General features: G+C 35.8%; 1 protein-coding gene across 4 annotated transcripts in view; it reads right to left on the bottom strand.

Annotated features, from left to right (window-relative positions):
- The window catches only part of NEK7 (NIMA related kinase 7), a 233,458-nt gene that overhangs the window by 98,381 nt on the left and 114,886 nt on the right, over positions 1–20,191 (bottom strand). For all 4 annotated transcript variants that reach the window (XM_069074499.1, XM_069074497.1, XM_069074496.1 and 1 more), the window contains one exon: positions 4,892–4,954. In XM_069074499.1, coding sequence (XP_068930600.1) covers positions 4,892–4,954 — 63 coding nt within the window. The remainder of the gene's footprint in view (positions 1–4,891; positions 4,955–20,191) is intronic.

Genomic DNA, 20,191 nt, shown 5'->3' with positions numbered 1-20,191 from the left:
TTTTAAAGGTTTCACCAACTATCTATTAAGAGTTCTGTTGCATAATTTTGCTGGTAAATCAAGGTGAAACTCCTTAGTCTATGGATTGAAGAATCATCTTTTTTTCCTGTTAATGGAAAATCCTCACATTTGCCTCTATACTTTTCTGCCACTTCTACAAATCTTCATGTTTTCTCAAGAATAACTTAAGAACCCAAGTTACATGATCCTAAAACTGGCAGATGCTGGTAGTCTAACTCTGCAAGGCATCTTACGTTCAAAACTTCTCATTGTTCAGAACAAGTTTGGATACTTTAAAAGAAATTCCAGCAAGGGGGGAAGCACATACCAGGATCATAATAAAAAAAAAAAATGGTGGGAATAAGATCATAAAATAGATGGAAGATTTCATGGATCAGAGTGAAGTGCTAACAATACCCAGTAATGCAGAACAGGTAGAAATGGACACATGGACTGATCTGACTTGAGGCATATGATGCCACCAGAATTGGAAAGGGCCTATAATATGGAAAAGGAGGATCTAATTTAAGCAGAAAGTAGGAGCTTCTCTTTACAGATGTTTAAAAATTTGCTCAGAAGGGAAATAAGCCACCCTGGACAAACATCAGGAGATCCTAATTTGGTATCTAGTTATCTGTCCTTCCCAATTATTTACAGGTTAGGGAGTTGGCAGATCCAATGAGAAAATAAAAGATCCTTGAGATCTTTAAGTGGCAACTGGTCAATTCAGGGGGCTTCTTTAAATACAGTAAACACTGGATAATATACTCATAGGAGATAAAATACTTCCACAATGACTGGGTGGTGTGTTAAACTTTTTATGTGATTTCTCTTCAATCAATTTAATTTCAACCACTTATTAAGTATAATCTACAGGCAAGGCATGGTACTATTTTTCTTTATGTTTTTAATTGGGAGTTTCTGCATTTGAAGAGGCAACTCAATCAAGTTTTAGTTAATGAAGAGACAAAACATCTTGTCAACTCTAGAACATGGGGGCAGTGGAAAGAGGACTGAATCTGACTAAATCTGGGATCAAGTTCCACAGTAAGTTTGATATATTTTAGCTTATATAAGTCTTAGACCTTTCAAAAGCTCAGGTTTCTCATTGAGAAAACAAAGCTAATATTTGCAGTAACTATAAATATATATATACAAACACACATATATCAAAGAACTGTTGTGAGGAAAATATGAAAAAAACTGAAAAGTACTAAAAATAAATGTGAATTTCTACTATATGTGTGTATATGGATGCATTTTGTCTATGATGAGGATGAGGAAAGGCCTTATATAATGGGAAATAGCATTTGAGCTGGGTCTTGAAGAAAAGTAAGAATTCTAAAAGGCAGATATGAAGAGAGAAGACATTATGCAAATGGGTGACAAGCAATGAAAAGTCAGGGAGATGGGAGATGGAATGTCATACGTGAGAAATAAATAGAAAGAATGCCAATTCAGTTTGGACTGCAAAAGCAGTTTGTCCTTCAGTCTGAATTGTAACAGAAAGGAACTGTACAAGAACCTGAGGAAATGTTTTCCTGCTCTAACTGTTGAGCTGACTCTGGAAAAAGAAGGAGCAGTGTTTTATTTTAACCTTGTATTCTTCTAAACTGAGTCTTAATGAAACCAGTTTTAATTATACCCTAATGGCATCTTAAATTTTGAAACTGAATCCTATAGCTCCTTTTTCCCATGATCCTATAAAGATCATTGATAATGGTTTAGAAATCAAATCCACTAGTTCTTTCAGTGTCCAAAGATAGAGTCTTTCTAAGCCTGGTAAATTAAAAAGGTACCTTTTTACCATCTTTCAGTTAATCTTTTAGTAGGGATATTTCAACTCCCTATTATCCTTATACTATTTCCTATCTGAAGGTGATTCTCTTTAATGAAGAAAACAGAAGTGAAATAAGGGTTAAGGAATTTTGCTTTCGTTTTATCATCTTATGATTCTATCTTGCCCAAGTTGTGGTTCTGTTATATTTCTGATTATCTTCCTTCCCCAAGAATAACAGAAAACAAAAATAAACCTTTTCATTGTCTTAACCATTCTCTACCTATTTCAGCTTGTTCTAAGATTTAGTGTTTCTGCCACTAATTTTTTAAATTACTGTTATCTTTAATTTCATCTTCATTTCAGAATATTTCAAATTCTGAAATTTCCCTCCCCTACCCAGCAAGTCATTCTTTAAAACAAAGAATAACAAAGAAAAAAATAGCAGTTCAGCAAAACTAACCATCACATCAACCAAATCTCACAGTATATGCAATGTTTCATATCCATAGTCCTTTATCTCTGAAAGAAAGGAGATATAGTTTCTCATTTTATCTTGATGACAAAGGTAACTTTTTTTGGTGACTAGTCTTGACATTTTTCTTAAAGGAACCTGCAATGCTTTAGTTTTATTCATCCTCCATCAACTGCCTTTGCAACTAATGGAAAACAGGAGTCTTCTACATATAGAAAATATAAATAACTACAATAAGCTTCTTTTTAATATAATTTAGGTTGGTATTTCATTAAAGCCTCCCCTTTTCTTCTTCATCAAAATTATTTTCTCTCTTTATTCAGAATTTTAGACTATGGTATCTGACCTACTTTACTTTGAACTCTTTGAAATCTGTCCTCCAAAAATCTATGATACATGTCAAAGCTAAGTCTGACACTTCCCTTTTCTATCACAAATTGTATAATAGAATGCCAATGCCATATAAGATTCCCATTATTTCCATTTCAGCAACCAGCTTCTTGTTGCTGATAAACTGGTAGAGAATGGCAGATACCTCGGCTTCCCTCACTATTTAAATTTTTCCCACATCAAAACTTCCCAGAAATGTATATTTGTATATTTTTTCCAAAGCAAGGTACCTAATTTCCTTCTAGAAAAATGGATATTTCCTGAGACAAATTCTAAATGATCACCAGGGCAAGAGAACATGGAATAACTAGCTATTCTTGCACCTACCATCAAAAACCTACCTACACGTCTTGTTTTGATATAGCCAGAAACAAAGGAATAGATAGTGGTCAGGGTATATATTAAGAAAGAACATGTAGTTAGGAGTAAGGGATGGAACCTGGTACAGTCTGAGAAACCCAAGAGTATATCTGGAGATTACCTGGCATACATCTAAAGGTAACACTTCTAATCCAGAACTTCTGAATTTTCACTATATTTAAGACAATTAGATAATACAGTGAACAGAGTGTTAAGAGTTGTAATCAGGAAGACAGAAGTTCAAATCCAGCCTGATACACTTATAAGTCATGTGAGCCTGGACAAACCATTTTAACCTTCGTCTGCCTCAGCTGCCTCATTTGTAAAATAGGCACAATAACAATACCTACCTGTTGTGGTGGTTGTGAACATCAAATTAAATATTTTTAAAGTGCTTTGAAAGTGCTATATAAATGCTAGTTATTATAGCATTCTATCAAAGATAGGACCAGAGGTAGGCAAATCGGAGCATGAAATGCCAATGTGGGAAAGACTGATGGGGTGGAGTAGGACTGACACAATGAAAGACACTTTTAAATATTAGAAATTAAAAACAAATCCCTTTAACAGGCAATATAAGTATTTTGTAATGAATTAATTCACAGCGATTATAATAAAGATTCAAAACCTCTAGGATACAGCAAGGTAGAATTTTTAAAACCAGTCTTGAGTGTAGAAATCCTCTAGTTCCTAATTGTAGCATTTCTAACCTTGATCTAGCTCCACCTGCTCTAGACTCAATCTTGTGCAACTTCAATAGCTATACTGCCTTAGGAACATAAGTAGCTGAATCAAAAAATGCCTGAGAACAGAAGAATAATAACTTAAGTCTTAAGTACATAATCTTAGTAGATGAGACACTGAGAAAATAAATCTTTAGGTGCTTTCTCTACCTGTTCTGCACATACCTGGAAGCCAGTTTCAAAAGGAATGAACACACAAACACACACACACACACATACACACACACACAACCTTGTGTCATTTAAACCATATTCAACTCTTGCTTTCCCTAAGCATATATGTACCTTTTCCCAAGCCATAATTACTCCGACTATAGTTCTAATACATGTTAATTTTACATTAAAATGCACCTCTGTTAATCTGTATAATCAGATTATAAATTCCTTGAGGGCAGAGTCTATCTTTTGCTTCTTTTTGTATTCCTAGGACTTAGCAAAGTGCTTGACACATAGTGGCACTGAATAAATGTTTAGTGACTGATTGATTGATAAGAACTTTTACAGTTAACATAAGATGCCAACATTCTTTCTGAGAATTCCATAGCATCAAGTACTGCTTGAAACAATTTTTGTTGTTCAATCATTTCAGTTGTCTGACTCTTCAACGACCCATTGGGATTTCTGTGGCAAAGATACTGGAGTGGTTTGTCAGTTCCTTCTCCAGCTCATTTTGCAGATGAGGAAACTGAGGCACACTGGGTTAAGTGACTTGCACAGGTTCACATAGATAGTAAGGGTCTGAGGCCAGAAAATGACTCTTCCTGAATCCAGGTCCATCACTCCATCTACTCTGTCACCTAGCTACCCTTGACACAATTAGACTATTAATTGTACCTTGGAACTGTTTTCATTATATAAAGATAGAACTGGATTTAGGGCGGGGGAGGGAGAGGACCTGGGTTCAAATATCAGTCCTGCTACTTACTACCTACAAGTAAGTCGCAACTTTTAAGGCCTCATTTTCCCCATCTACAAAATAAAGGAACTAGACTAGGAAATCTCTCCTTATATCTCTCAATCTTTAAATTATTACCATAATTATATTTACTATGATGGGATTTTTCAAATATTGTCTTACAAATATGTTATAATTAGCCTCTGCTACCAATATAGTAAAACATTTTCACGTTTTAATCTAGTACTTACTTTAAGGAGATCTATTTCTTTGATGCAGTCAGCACGAGCCTTGGCATCCATTAAATCAAATATCTATTAAAAAAATCCATGAAAACATTTTTAAATGAATACCAACCAAACATGAAATCAAGATGACATGCATAGGCAGATACAGTCTATGTATAATTCTTATTGTTGCAGCATACACTCCTTAACTTGGTATTTAGTGTTCTCCACAATCTAGCTCTAACCTACTTTCCTAAATTTTACTTCATATAACTTTTTCATGAAATCTACATTCCAGCCCAGCTAGGCTAATGCTTTTATTATCATCCTGTGTTGCTCTTCTGTATATACGTACAGGCTACTTACCAAGCTTGGATAGTACATTTCTGCCAAATAAAATCCTTTTCTTCCTTGAAAGCTTGCTGCCTCCTCCATAAAGCTTTCCTAATCCCTCTTCTTATCCCCCAGGTAAAAGTTTCATCTTTTTCCCAATTTTCTCGGAAACAACTTGCATATCTTCTTTGTCCCTATCACACTGGTAGTATATTTGTATACGGGCCCAAAAAAATTCTTAAGAGTTCCTCAGCAACAAGGATTGTATAGTTTTTACCTTAGTACTTTACCTAGTAATTCACAGTAAATCTGTTGAATTGGATATGCAATAACACCTACCACTAAGTTGTTATGATTAGTGCATCATTTTAAGACAGAGAGCAGATTCAAATTCCAATTCTGCCATTTACCACCTAAGTGACATTAGGTAAATCATTATCCTCTCCAGAACTCAATACCTTTATCCGTAAAATGAGAGGTTTAGACAAGATGAGCTCTAAGAAGGCATTTTCCATCTCTAAATTTACAATTCTAGATTGCTTAATCTTAAAGATATTCAATAGTAAAAACTGAAAACAAAGTTAAAGTTTTCTTTATTTAGGTCTCAAATTCTAAAGATATGCATGGAGTATTCCTCATGAGACATATAATATAGATGAAAGGTAATCTTAGTAAAGACAGAGCACTCCAGGCATGGGGAATAGCCAGTACAAAGGCATGGAGATGGGAGGTGGAGTATAATGTGTGAGGAGCAAGAAGTAGACCAGTATGGCTACATCACAGAACTCCTGAAGGGGAGTCAAGTATAAGACACAATTGGAAAAGTGACAAAGAGGCAGGTTATAAAGAACTTTAGTTGCCAGAGGGTTTTATATTGCTTCAAGGCACAATGGGAAGAAAACACTAGAATTTACTGAGCAGTGAGATAACACAGTCAAACCCATGCTTTAGGAAAATCACCCTGACAGCTGAGGATAGACTGGAGTCAGGGGAGATTTGAAGCAAGAAAACCAATTAGAAAGCTATTGCAATAAATTGGGTGAGAGGTGACAATGACCTGAACTGATGGCCATGCGAGTGGAGAGAAAGAGACATATCTAAAGTAGTCAAAGGGAGTAGAACTTCAGATTCAGAAATCTTGAAGGTGGAACACTTCCAAGTAATGGTGAGGTCTAAGGTATAACCACATCAGTGGATGACTGAAACAGATCTTTAAACAAATAATAAAGCAGTTTATTAATATCTTACATCAGAGAACTGAAATGGATAGAGAATTCTCTGAAATGATTACAAGGGAAGCTGCTGAATGGGAAGGCTGTCAGATGCCAAACTCACTGAAAGAAGGTGGGAGAAATGTCAACAGATGACAAAATCAGGGAAGAGTGGCATAGTAAAATATCATGAAATTATAAGAACATATGTTTATAAATATAAGGGACTGTAAAAGTTAACCAATTCAAAAATTTTCAGTTGCAGAAAGTGAGGACTAAACCAAGATCAGGAACTTGCCAAGATCATGTAAGGGTAGAGTCATCTCTCTACCTAATGATATGTTTCTCTTCTTCCTTCAAGGCTCAGCTGATCTCTGCAGCTGAAAACAACCTCTCCTCCATAGTTTCAGTAACACTGTTCCATCACTCTGTTTGTCCTTTTTACATTTCACCTTGTAGATATATATTTGTGTACCTAATTATCTCATCCCATTAGATAAAGCAATTTCATGGCATCATCTTTGTGCCCCTAGCACAAATCATGCCACCTTTGTACATAGCAGGCACTCAAACTGAGTGCTGAATGGAACTGAGTTAGTTCCTTAGTGTAGGTGACAGAACAAGGGTCTGGAAATGGCAAGTTGTATGAAAAATGATGTAAGCTAGATGAACTAAAACTTCCCTCTAGGTTTATAGTTCTAACATATAAAAAGGAGGTAAAGAGGCAATAGCATTAAATATTATAATACTCTAAATATTCGGAGGTCAGAATTAAACTATCTCAACAATCCTGAACACAAACATATACAAGGAGATAAACCAGAGTTGTTGGGTTTCCCCCCCAACATTTTTCATGTCATGGACCCATTGGTCAGTGTGGTGAAACCAAAAGGCTGCTACAATATTTTGCTGTATTTGGAGCCTTTCTTTTTATCATCCTCTTGGGAATGACTTGGTGTATATATTGGGCAGTGAAATCTCTGGGTCAAAAGATATGAACATTTTAATCACTTTATTTTCATTATTACAAATTATTTTGCAGAAGGGTTATACTAATCCGGAGCTCCTTCAACAATGCACTAACATATTCATCTTTATACTATCCCTTCAACACTGACTATTTTCACCTTTTGTGTGGGAATAAATGTGAGGTAAATTCTTGGGTTGTTTTGATTTATAGTTTTCTTTTCAGTTATTGGAACAGTATTTCACACAAATAATGGTTTGCAATTCTTTTGAGAATTATTTGTTCATATCCTTTAACCACAACCAGGTTCTATTTTTTACTTATTTTACCAAATTTATTCAGAAAAGCAGGGCTGTGGATGCAACAGGAGCAGTGGTGACATGTCATAGTGACTTTGCAGTCAGGACACAGTTTGAATCTCAGCTGTACTACTTAATACCTTTGTGAGCTGAGGCAAGTTACTTTGCCTCTTCTAGGGTTTGTATTTCTTATATATAAAATCAAATTATTGGACTACATGATTTATAAGGTTCCTTCCAGGCCTAAATATTATATTCAAGAATATTTGATCACAAGTAGAATCAAACTAAAATCTTAAGACATCTGAAATTGATTCTCATTGTCATTCCACATTATATCTTCTCTTTACCTGTCTTAGCCAACAAGTCAAGACAAAAAAAAGTACTGGATCTTTAGGTCATGTCATTCCTAACCATAAATTGAATGTTCAAAGCTAATTTCTTTCATAAGTAAAAGCATCATTTATTAACCACTAGTATTTTGTGATCTATAAAACTTGGAGCACCTCCAATGTGAGAACTTCATAAAACAACCCCTGACAAAAGTCATCTGATTTAAACCAAGTTGGTTGCCTAGGGTCTTCGAATTTTTTCCATAATTGCCAACTCACAGCATTTTGTTTTTCCTTCTAATGTATTTATCACACCTCATGTATAGCTTTTTAATAACCCTTCACATTTACAAATAAGCGATACATCTTGATTTTACTTTAATGAAATTGTTATTGGTACTTATTTAATGATTGATGACTTTGGATATTATTATTAATGATTCTCTTCACAATATTAACAAAAGAGTACATGTTAAATCAACAAGCATTTATTAAACACAAATGTGCCAGACAATGTACTAAGGGCTGGGTATAAAAAGAAAGATTAAAACACCCCCTGCCCTTAAGGAGCTCCCAGATTAATGAGGGAAACAGCCTGAAAATAACTATGTACATACAATATATGTAGGTTAAATTGGTTGAAAGGCGTAAACATTTACATAGTGCCTACTAAATGTCAAACACTGTGCTAAATTAAATAATCTGGAAAAGACTTCCTGCACAAAGTGAGACTTTAGCTGAGACTTGAAGGAAATCAGGGAAGGTAGGAAGCAGAGATAAGGAGAAGGAGTGTTTCAAGAAAGCAGAACAGCCAGTGAAAACACACAGACTAGTGATATAAAGTATTTTGTGAGAAGAGAACATGTCACTGGATATGTGGGCAGTGACTTAAGTACACAAAGGATTTATAATAGTATTAATATGTAGTTATATTAACTTTGACATGACAAATAACCATGTAATATTTTTCTAAGTCTATGGCTACAAAAAAGCTTTATTATAAATAATAAACTGAGTCTTAGAAAGATTAAATTACTTGACTTACCCATAAACAACAAAATTACTAAGTATCAGAGATAAGACTCAAATCCAGGTCTCCCGACCCCCAAATCTAGTGCTCTTTCCACTATACCAGGATGTCACAATGCTGATTTACATAGTAATTTTCTACTAATTAGAAAAATCTAACCCTTATCCATTTGGAATAAAGAGTTAAATTAACAAGTATACTATGTTTGCAGGCATTTAGAAATGACTAAAAACCAATTAGCTGACACAAAAGAAGTAGGTGAGAAGATTTTAAAAAAACTTTTGGGACAAAACCTAAGGCATCTATTTGGAATGATATAAAACCTTTCAGGGTTTATGTTATAATTTAATCGTTGAATCCAACTTTTCTCAGTAATACCATGCCATACTTAAAATGACAATAAATTGTTCCAAAGGAGTCAATAAGAATTAAATGATGAGGCTGATAAAAGATAGGAAACAGACTTGGTAATTACTATAAACATTTTTTTTTAAGCAACTAACTACTTGGCTTTGCAGTTTGTTGATTGTCCATTTTTGAAGAGGAGCATGACATCAGGGAAGTGATGCCATGATATGCAAGTGAAGTGGATCTAAGCGAGGGAGGGCTGTGTAAAGTCACGAGCAGTTTATAAGCAAATTTAAGTAATACTATAAGTCATACATGAAATTAGCACCCATAATTTTCTTCTCCTTAATCACATGTGAAAACATGTAGAAATAAATCTTTCATAATAAACCCAATATACAACTTTATTGTAATTTAGCAATTTAGCTCTGATATTCCCAAATTCAAGTAAACATTAATATCAAGGATATGCATAAAGCATTGTGTTCAAGCTCTGTCCATTACCTTGAAGCCTACATGCAATCTAAATGTCTTTAAGTCAGGGAAGCAGTTATAGTGGTGGCATTTATCCTCTATACAAACAAAAGTATCATTTCTCTTTCTGAATGTTTTACATTTTCCCCTAACAGTTTCTTTACAAAGATAAATTTAACATGATACTAAATACAAAATGTATGGGATCTGAACACAAAAATAAATCTTAGTACTGTGTGTGAGTGTGTGTGTGTGTGTGTGTGTGTGTGTTTTCTAATGACACAGTCCTCTACCAACACTCTATTTCCATACCTCATTTTACATAGAGGTGATTCTACATCTCAAAGGATTTTGTCAGTGAATGACTTCCTTCAATTCTCAGCTATAATCCTACCTTCTCTAAGAAGCCTTTTCCCACTCCTTTAATGATAGTGTTTTCCCTCTAAGATTACCTCCAATTTAGTGCCACAAACACATACATACACATACACACACACACCTCTTTCTACATACATAGCTGCATCCATGTATAGGCAGCTAGGTGGAACAGTGGATAGGATGCAGGGCCTGGACTCAGGAAGATCTGAGTTCAAATCCCATCACAGACACTTATTAGCTGTGTGACCCCGGGCAAATAAATTAACCCCTGTTTGCCTCACTCTCTTCATCTGTAAAATGTGGATAATAATAACATGTACCTCCCAGTGCTATTGTGTGAACCAAATGTGAAAATAGTTATAAAGTGCTTAGCATAGTGCCTGGCACACAGTAAGCATAATATAAATGCTGGCTACTATGAAAGCTATTATCATCTACATACACAGATATATATATATATATATGTATATATATATATATACACACACACACATATATATATATGTATGTATATGTCTATCCCTTTTGTTTGTACATAGTTGTCTGCATGTTGTCTCTATCAGACTGTGAGCTCCTTGAGGGCAGACACTGTTTTTTCCTTTCTCTAGCCCTTAGTACAGTGCTTCACACATAGCAAAGGCTTAATAAATGCTTATTGATTTTGGAAGCACTGTTATGTCTTAAACTGGCATGGGATTAAGAGACAAAAAGTTAGATATGGCTGGCCCTTTGAGGTTCTTTCTAGCTCTCTAACTATGATCCTATTAATCAGGAAGAGACCATTGTCTTCGAATCCTGACTCTGATATTAACTAGCTAGATATCAATGGAAAAATCACTTTAAAAACTCTGAGCTTTGGTTTCCTCATCTACTGGATGGAGATAAAAATACCTGTACTGCCAGTTCACAAAGATGCTGTAACAATCAAATGAGACCATGGGATAACAGATATAGAACTACAAGGTACCTTGGAAATCTTAAATGTTTTCATTTCATAGAGAAGAAAGTGAAACACAGAGAAGTTATTTGCTCAAGATCACAGAGGTGGTCAGTACCAAAGCCAAAAGTCAAGTCTAGGTTCTATGATCAAAGAGTCAGAGTCAGAATCAGAGCTAGAGAAAAGATAGACCTAGATATAGAAATAATACTTTGCTAACTTTAAGGTGCTCTATAAATATCAATCTGGGGCAGCTAGGTGTCAGACAGACCACCAGGTCTGAAGTCAGGAAGATCTTAGTTCAAATCCATCCTCATATACTTATAAGCTGTCTGACCCTGGGAAAGGCATTCAATCCTGTTTGCCTCTGTTTCCTAATCTGTAATATGAGCTGGTAAGAAAAATAGCAAACCATTTCAGTATTTTTGCCAAGAAAACCCTGAATGGGGTCCTTCAGAGCAGGACACAACTGAACAACAACAACCACAACATAATTATTGTTTATTATTTTGAATCTTGATGACATCAGTACAATATTATCCACAAACAGAAACATCTGGAGTACCTCATCATCTCTAAGGAATTCCTTTTCTGTTCATACTTTACCAAAAGAAATTGAGCACAACAATGATAATTCATAGGATAAAAAATCTATTTCTATAATGGAAAGGACTTCAGAGATCATCTAGTCCAATATCTTACAGAAAGAAATCTGAATCCTAAAAAGAATTAGTGGCCAAGGTAACAGGTAGGAAGTGTGAGGTGCTAGACCCAAACCTGGATCTTATGACACCAACACTAATATTTTTTTTCCACTGCATGAAATTGCATACAATTTCTTGTTACTCCATCCCTCATTTGATAATAATGAGAGGCTTCCTGAAAGGAATTATCCTTGTAGTTGCATTTATCAAGGAATCATATATAACTTTAATATATGCACAAGACACAAGTTGTAACAGGTGAGTAGCCAAGAATGTTCTGTTTGGCTCTAACAAATAAAAATCTTCTTATTTATAATGACCAAACATTAACATAGTGAAATCTTGTAGTCTCTGAAACTTTAAGTCAATTGTATGCCTATAGGATGTGGTCTTCTATAGAGAATACTTCATGTAAGTATTTAACAGGTTTTTTTTTTTTTAATTTATGTGTTAGCTACTATTTTGCAATAGAAGAATATTCTAATCTGAGGGAGTTATAACATTTCCTGTTTGGCAGCAGAAATAAAATGCAATGAGCTTTGAAATTCAGTAGAAGCCTAGGATCTTACTACAATCAACAGCATGCCTATAAAGCGAGTATGTTTCTTTCCAAAACACATTATTCCTTAATTAAGTTTCTTAAGAAACATTATCTTATACATTTATCTTTTTTAAAAAATAAGGTCAGGTGGGGCAGCTAGATGGCACAGTGAATAGAGCACCGGCCCTAGAGTCAGGAGGACCTGGGTTCAGATCCGGCCTCAGATACTTACTAGCTGAGTGACCTTGGGCAAGTCACTTAACCCCAATTGCTCTCCAAAAAGCAAAATAAATAATAATAATAAGGTCAGGGGTGGAGCCAAGATTATGGAGTAAAAGGACAAACTTGGCTCAGGCTCCAACCATTTTCAATACTGGTTAAAAATGACTCTAAACAAATTTTAAAGCTACAGAACACACAAAGAGACAGAGAGAAACAAATCCCCCCCCTGAAGGCACCCTGGCAGGCAGACAGGAAGAGTCTATCACACTGAACTGGGAACCCCCCCCCCCCAACTACAATTCTAGCCCCAAGACAGCCAAGACAGGCCAGAGCAAGCTTCAGGAGAATGAATCACCAGCAGCTGTGGTGGTTTCCAGATGTCTCAACCCATAAACACCAAAGACAAAGTAAAAGGTCAGTGGGGAACTCTGTCGGAAACAGGGGGACAGAAGAGAGCTGGAAGACCTTGCCCCTGGGGCAAAAAGCAACAGAGGTATGGTGGTTGCAGCTGCTGCAGCATGGCTACTTCCAGAGCTCCTGGCCTGCAGATTGTAGGGGAACCAAGCAACCATTCAGAGGGCAATCATTTTTGCTTTAACCTGCTTGGATCTGGATAGCTTTCTTGGGTGGAGTTCCTGGGGTGTGTGGCCAGAGTGCCAGAGCTTGTGGGAGCTGCAAAGAGGGCACCCAACTAATAGCTCTGGCAGCTGTGAAAACCCCAGCAATTTGGGACAAAGCTCTCTCCTTTCTGGGAGCAGAGTTCTTCTGTGGCAAAGAGCTCAAAAGTCAAATAATTGGCTGGCAATATGAGGAAGCACAATCAGAACATACAATCCTATTTTGGGGACAAAAAGGATCAAAGCATGGAACTGGAGGAGGATGACAAAGTCAAAAATCCTACATTAAAAGCTTCCAAGAAAAATATGAACTGCTCACAGGCCATGGAGGAGCTCAAGAAGGATTTGGAAAATCAATTAAGAGAGGTGGAAGAAAAACTGGGAAGAGAAATGAGAATGATGCAAGAAAATCATGAAAAGCAAGTCAACAGCCTGATAAAAGAGACCCAAAAATACACTGAAGAAAAAATAACACCTTAAAAAGTAGACTAACTCAAATGGCAAAAGAGGTCCAAAAAGCCAATGAGAAGAATGCCTTAAAAAAGCTGAATTTGCCAGATGGAAAAAGAGTTTCAACAGCTCACTGAAAAGAATAATTCCTTCAGAATTAGATTGGAGCAACTGGAAGCTAATGACTTTATAAGAAATCAAGATACTATAAAACAGATCCAAAAACATGAAAAAAATAGAAGGCAATGTGAAATATCTCACTGGAAAAACCACTGACCTGGAAAATAGATCCAGGAGACATAACTTAAAAATTACTGAACTACCTGAAAGCCATGATCAAAAAAGAGCCTAGATACAACCTTTCAAGAAATTCTCAAGGAAAACTGCCCTGATATTTTAGAACCAGATGGCAAAATAGACATTGAAAGAATTCACTGATCATCTCTTGAAAAAGATTCCAAAAAGAATACTCCTAGGAATACTATAGCCAAATTTCAGAGTTCCCAGGTCAAGGAGAAAATACTGCAAGTAGTCAGGAAGAAATAATTTGAGTATTGTGGAAACACAATCAAGATAACACAAGACCTAGCAGCTTTTATATTAAGGGATTGAAGGGCTTGGAATATGATATTCTGGAGGTCAAAGGAGCTAGGATTAAAAGCAAGAATCATCTACCCAGCAAAACTGAGTATAATGCTTCAGGGGAAAATAAGGTTATTCAATTAAATAGAGGATTTTCAAGCATTCTTGGTGAAAAAAACCCAAGCTGAACAGGAAATCTGACTTCCAAATACAAGAAGCAAAAGAAGCATGAGAAGGTAAACAGGAAAAAGAAATCATAAGGAACTTATTAAAGTTGAACTATTTACATTCCTACATGGAAAAATTATCATTGTAACTCATGAGACTTTTCTCAATATGAGGATAGTTGAAGGGAATATATGTGTGTGTATATATACATGCATACATATGTGTATATAAATATATATGTGTGTGGACATGTGTACACAGACAGAGGGCACAGGATGAGTTTAATATGAAGGGATCATATCTAAAAAATAAAATTAAGAGATCAGAGAGGAATATATTAGGAGAAAGAGAAAGGGAGAGATAGATTAAGGTAAATTATCTGATATAAAAGAGTCAAGAGAACACTGTTACAATGGAGGGGAAGAGCAAGAAGGCAAAAGGGAATGGGTCATTCTTATTCTCATTTAATTTTGTTTAAGGAGGAAATAATATACACACTCAATTGGGTATCTTACCCTACAAGAAAGCAGGGGGGAGGGGCATACGAGGGGAGACGATATAAGAGAGAACAAATTGGGGGAAGGGTTATTCAATAGGCTCACTACTTTGGGGTGGGGGTAGGGGAAAGATGGGGAGAAAAATCTGTAACTCAAAATCTTGTGGAAATGATTACTGAAAATTAAAAATAAATAAATAGTTTGGGGAGAAAAATTAAGGTCATAGTTAAATAGAAAGATTTTAAAAGTTATCCATACTTGGCCAACTGCTGCCTCCAAGGTTATCAACAACCTCTTAATTGCTAAATCCAATTGCCTTTCCTCTCTTTTTGACCTTTTCAATTTTAGACCCTTTTGAACACCTCCTAGATACTCCCTCCTTGCCGTTCATGACTCTACTGGCCCATCAGCTGAACTATTGCTTCTCAATCCCCTTTGCAGGATAATCATCAAGGTCATGTTTTTCTAATAACCCACATTGCAAAAGGCTCTGTCATGTGTACTCTACACACATATGTACACACATGTATATATGTACATTAATTAATTCATACACACATAAATTAATTTATACTTGCATACATCATATACATGTTAATGCATTTATAAAACACATACATACAAACACATATAACACAAAACTAAATTCATTATTTTCCCTCTCCCCTTCTCTCCAAACTTTTCTCTTTCTATTGGGGTCATCACCACCCTAGTCACCCAGGTTCCAAACCTAGAAAACATCTTCAACTCTTTACTCTCACTACCTACTCTCCTACTTCTACCACCTCCCCCCACCAGTATATAATCAGTTGTCAAGCCTTGTTAAATGTACTTCTGCAATAACAATTCTCTCACATGATTCGTTTTTTTTTCTCACCATATAGCCATTACCCTCATTATCACCTCTTATGTGTACCCACACATGCACATATACCCATGCAAATAGAGTGAACTCCTTGAGAACAGCTCATTCTTGAATAGGGACACTGGTTTTTGTCTTTATTTGAATCCTCATGGCTTAATACAGTGCCTAGAATATAGTCTTCTATTCTCTAGGCTAAACATCCTTGAGTTCCTTCATCTCCTACTGATGACATGTACTTGAGGTCTGCCACCATCTCAATTCCCCTGCTCTGGATCCAGTTTATCAATGTCTTTTTTAAAAGAAAGAAATACAATATTCTGGTTGTGGTCTGATCAGATCAGAGCCCAAGAGGATATTGTTGTTATTGTTTAGTCATTTCAGTTGTGTCCTACTCTTTATTACTCCATTTGGGGTTTTCTTGACAAAGATACTGAAGTGGTTTGCCATTTCCTTATTCACCTCACTTTACAGATGAGGAAAATGAGGCAGAGTTAAGTGACTTGCCCAAGATTACACAGCTATAAACTGTCTGAGGAACTCAGAAAGACGGATTGACCTTCCTGACTGTAATGGCAATGGGAATTTGAAGATCTTCCCTGCCCTTAATAAGCCTACATTGAACTGGAGGGCTTTCCCTGATTTGAAAATACACTCTGTTCCCACATAGAGCCCGTGGTGGGAAGAGTTTGCTGAAGGGTAGAGCAGAGACCACAGGAGAAGCAGGCTTTGAGGGAGGCTTGTTTTTCAGGAAGGCACAACTTTTGTTGCTTTTTAGTCAAGTGGGTCAGGAGGGTTGTGATGTTCTCTGACCCTGTAGAAGGCTATATATACCCTGAAGTGAGGTTTTGCTTTGGGGCTCACTTTGGGAAGTTGTGTGTTTTGGCCAGAATAGACTCTGGGCAGCTGTTGAGCCCATTTGGCTTTGAAAATCCAGATGTTGGTGCTTTTCTCTCTGGTGACTTATTGTATGTATGTAATAGTCAGACAGCTGGAAGCCCTGTCTGTTGGCCTGCTGAATTGTGTTATTTTCTCTATCAGTTTTTTTGTCTGCTTTTAACTTCTGCTTGTATTCTCTGAAGTTGAGGGTGCTGACTTTTTCCCCTGAACTAGGTTAATGATATATGTTTGATTAAAGTAAGAATGTTAACCTGTTTTGAGTTGCTTTCCTTTAGAAAAGCAGATCAAAGAACCTGTGCTAGCAGTCATTCTGGCTATGCTAGGGTGTTCGCTGCTACACTGACTTCAGGTCGGGCACTCTTTCCACCTAGCTGCCCCCAAGAGGATGATCTCTCCTTATTTCTGGTAGCTATGCCTCTTGGTGAACCTCAAGATCCTGTTAGCTTTTTCAGTGGCCACATCACACTACTAACTCATACTACATTCAGTTGTTCAGACAAATGCTGTCTACCTATGTCTTTTCCGTTCTATACTTGCGAAACTGATTTTTTTTAATTCAAATGTAAGATTTTACATTTATTCCTACTGAATTTTATCATGTTAGATTTAGCCCAATTATTCAATCCATCAAAATCTTTCAGGACTTGACTTTGCTATCCACCATGTTAATTCTATCCTAGTTTTGTGTCCTCTTCAAATAAGATAGCATGCCATCTATGTCTTTACCCAAATCACTGATAAAATGTGAAATAGTAGAGGGCAAAAGTACAGATCCCTGGGACACTCCCCTGGAGACCTTCTGTCAAGCAGATATTTACTCATTAAAAACTATTCTTGGAAACCAGAAGAACCAAATTTATTGAATTCTAAATTCACATAATTGTATACTTGTGAAGGTATACAGATCTTGTCCACAAGTATGAGGTACTTGAGTAAATACTTTGTTAAAGTCTAGGTAAAACATCTAAAGCATTCTTCTGATCTACTAGTTTAATAACTGACTCAAAAAAGGAAGGAAAATTAGTGTGGCATGACATACTGTTGATGAATGAGACACGAGAAATACAATGCACATAACTCTGAACCTGAAGTCAGAAAGACATGAGTTACACACAACCTAGCCTTAGACACTAGTTGCATGACTGACTGAGTCACTTAAGGAAACTACCTCAGTTTCCTCATCTGTAAAATGAGGATGATAATAATAATAATAGTAATACAAGATTTTTGTGAAGAGAAAATGAGGTAATATCTGAAAGCCTTTTCTTTCCAAAGCTTAAAGCACCATGTTAAATATGGGCTGTTCTTTTTCTTATTAATTTTATGAAGCCATTCTGGCCTTTTTTTTTTTTTACAATCCCCTCATTTTATAGAGAGGTTAAATGACTTGCCCAAAGTCACACAGGTACTAAGTAGCAGAGGTGGGATTCTAAATCCCACCTCTAAATCCAAGCGCTCCAAATCTAGCATTTTTCCCATTATACCACACCGCCTCATGAATTTAGTTTCAAAGGTGGTAGGTGATTTATTATTTTATTTGTTCCCTAATACCTGGATTGCTCTTAACAACTTCCTGGTTTATGACATTAATTTTAAGGCACTCTCCTTTCTCTAATTCGATCAATCTACTTATGCCTAGATATCACTTTCATCATGTTATTGTTCCCCCAACTCCTTCCTCCTCTAAGAACCCATAATATCTTTCTTTGCTCATCTTTCACACTCTAGTTCCAGTCTTGCTTTCTACATAAAGCGTTCTCTAACTATTCAAAGACATAATGATCTTTCTCTTTGAAAACCATGCAGTTTTCCACTTTATTTTAATGATTTCAAATGATTTATCTAACTCCACTGCAAGTATCATAAGGGTAGAAACTACCCACATATTTTTTGGAGGGGGAGAGGGTATATTATGTGTCCCCAGTACATAATACAACAGAAAGTCAACATTTACTTGTTTATTAATAAACTTCATGTAAGGTGAAAAATTACTCCCTAATTTAGTAAGGAATGCTGTCATCAGAATTAGATAAAGTTGTACTTTCTCCTATTTCCAAAGATTTCTAATGATCTCATAGGTTGCTCTAGGCACTTGTGTCAGGACTACTAGAGTTCAGAATAACCTGAGGCTAGTATGGAATGCTATTATAAAAAAAAAAAAACTGGTTTTATTTCCTACATTACTAGATCAAAGAGAAGGACACTTGCTGAACTATCTGCCTTGGGTTGAAAAGGATAAAACCAAAAAAAGGCGGGGAGTGGGGATTAATAGGAAGTTGTAAATTGACGTGAGAAAGGAGAGTACCCTACTACCTTTGATTCATTCAAGTCAAGTCACTTAAGCCAAGAAGAACTACATCTAAGGTTACTGAATTAAGTGGCAGATGTGATTGGTAAATCACACTCAATGATGGCTGAAAGATCTTGAATATGTTAGAGTGATATAAATTGATGCAGAGAAAAGTTAGCTGAAAATAACATAACTAAAGGAAATGAAAGAAAAACAACATAATTAAAGACTATAATATAAAAACGGAAACAACAAAAATACATCTGAATGCTGTATAACATGTATAACAATAAAGTTTGACACCAAAGAAGAGATGAGAAAAATGCATTTTACTGCCTTCTTTTTTTATTTTTAAACATTATTTATTTTTGGTATTAAAAATATATATATTTGAGTTCTGAAGTCCCCCCAACCCTCTCTTTCATCCACTGAGAAGGCAAGAAATATATCAATTATGCATATGAAATCAGGTGAAACATATTTTTATATTAGCCACACTGAAAAAAAAAGCAAGAAAAAAAGTTAAAAGATTATACTTCAATTTGCACTCATTGTTCTTTAGTTCTTTCTCTAGAGGTGAACAGCATTTTTCCTCACGAGTCTTTGGAGCTGTCTTGGATCACTGTATTTGTAAAAGTAGCAAAATCTTTCATGGTTGAACATCATTACAATATTGCTGTTACTGTGTAATGATCTCCTAGTTCTGCTCATTTCATTTTGCATCAGTTCACATAAGTCTGCCCATGTTTTTCTGAAACCATCCCCTTGCTATTTTCTTTTTGTTAACTTTATGTTTATTTTTAGTTTACAACATTCATTTCCACAAGATTTTGAGTTACAAATTTTCTCCCCATCTTTCCCCTACCCACCACCTCAGAACAGCAATCCCACTGAATACCTCTTTCCCCAATCTGCTCTCTCCTATATCCTCCAACATTCTACCTCCTAATTTCCAGTTGGGTAAGATAGATCTTCATACCCCAGTGTCTGTATATCTTATTTCCAAGTACATGTAAAAATAATAATGGTAATAATAATTTTTTAAACATTTGATTTTAAAACTTTGAATATCAGATTCTTTCCCTTCTTCCCTTGTCACCCTTACTGGGAAGATAAGAAATTCAATATAGGTTGTTGTGATAGTAATGGCAATTAAAGATTCCCCTGTATTGGCTTGGTTTT

This window comes from Petaurus breviceps, unplaced genomic scaffold (genome assembly GCF_028583685.1).
Source record: "Petaurus breviceps papuanus isolate PSGF00001 unplaced genomic scaffold, PetGlider_PUasm1.0 90895, whole genome shotgun sequence".
Taxonomy (NCBI): Eukaryota; Metazoa; Chordata; class Mammalia; order Diprotodontia; family Petauridae; genus Petaurus; species Petaurus breviceps.
Note: the sequence above shows the minus strand (reverse complement) of the source record. Positions and strands in the feature narration are given on the sequence as shown.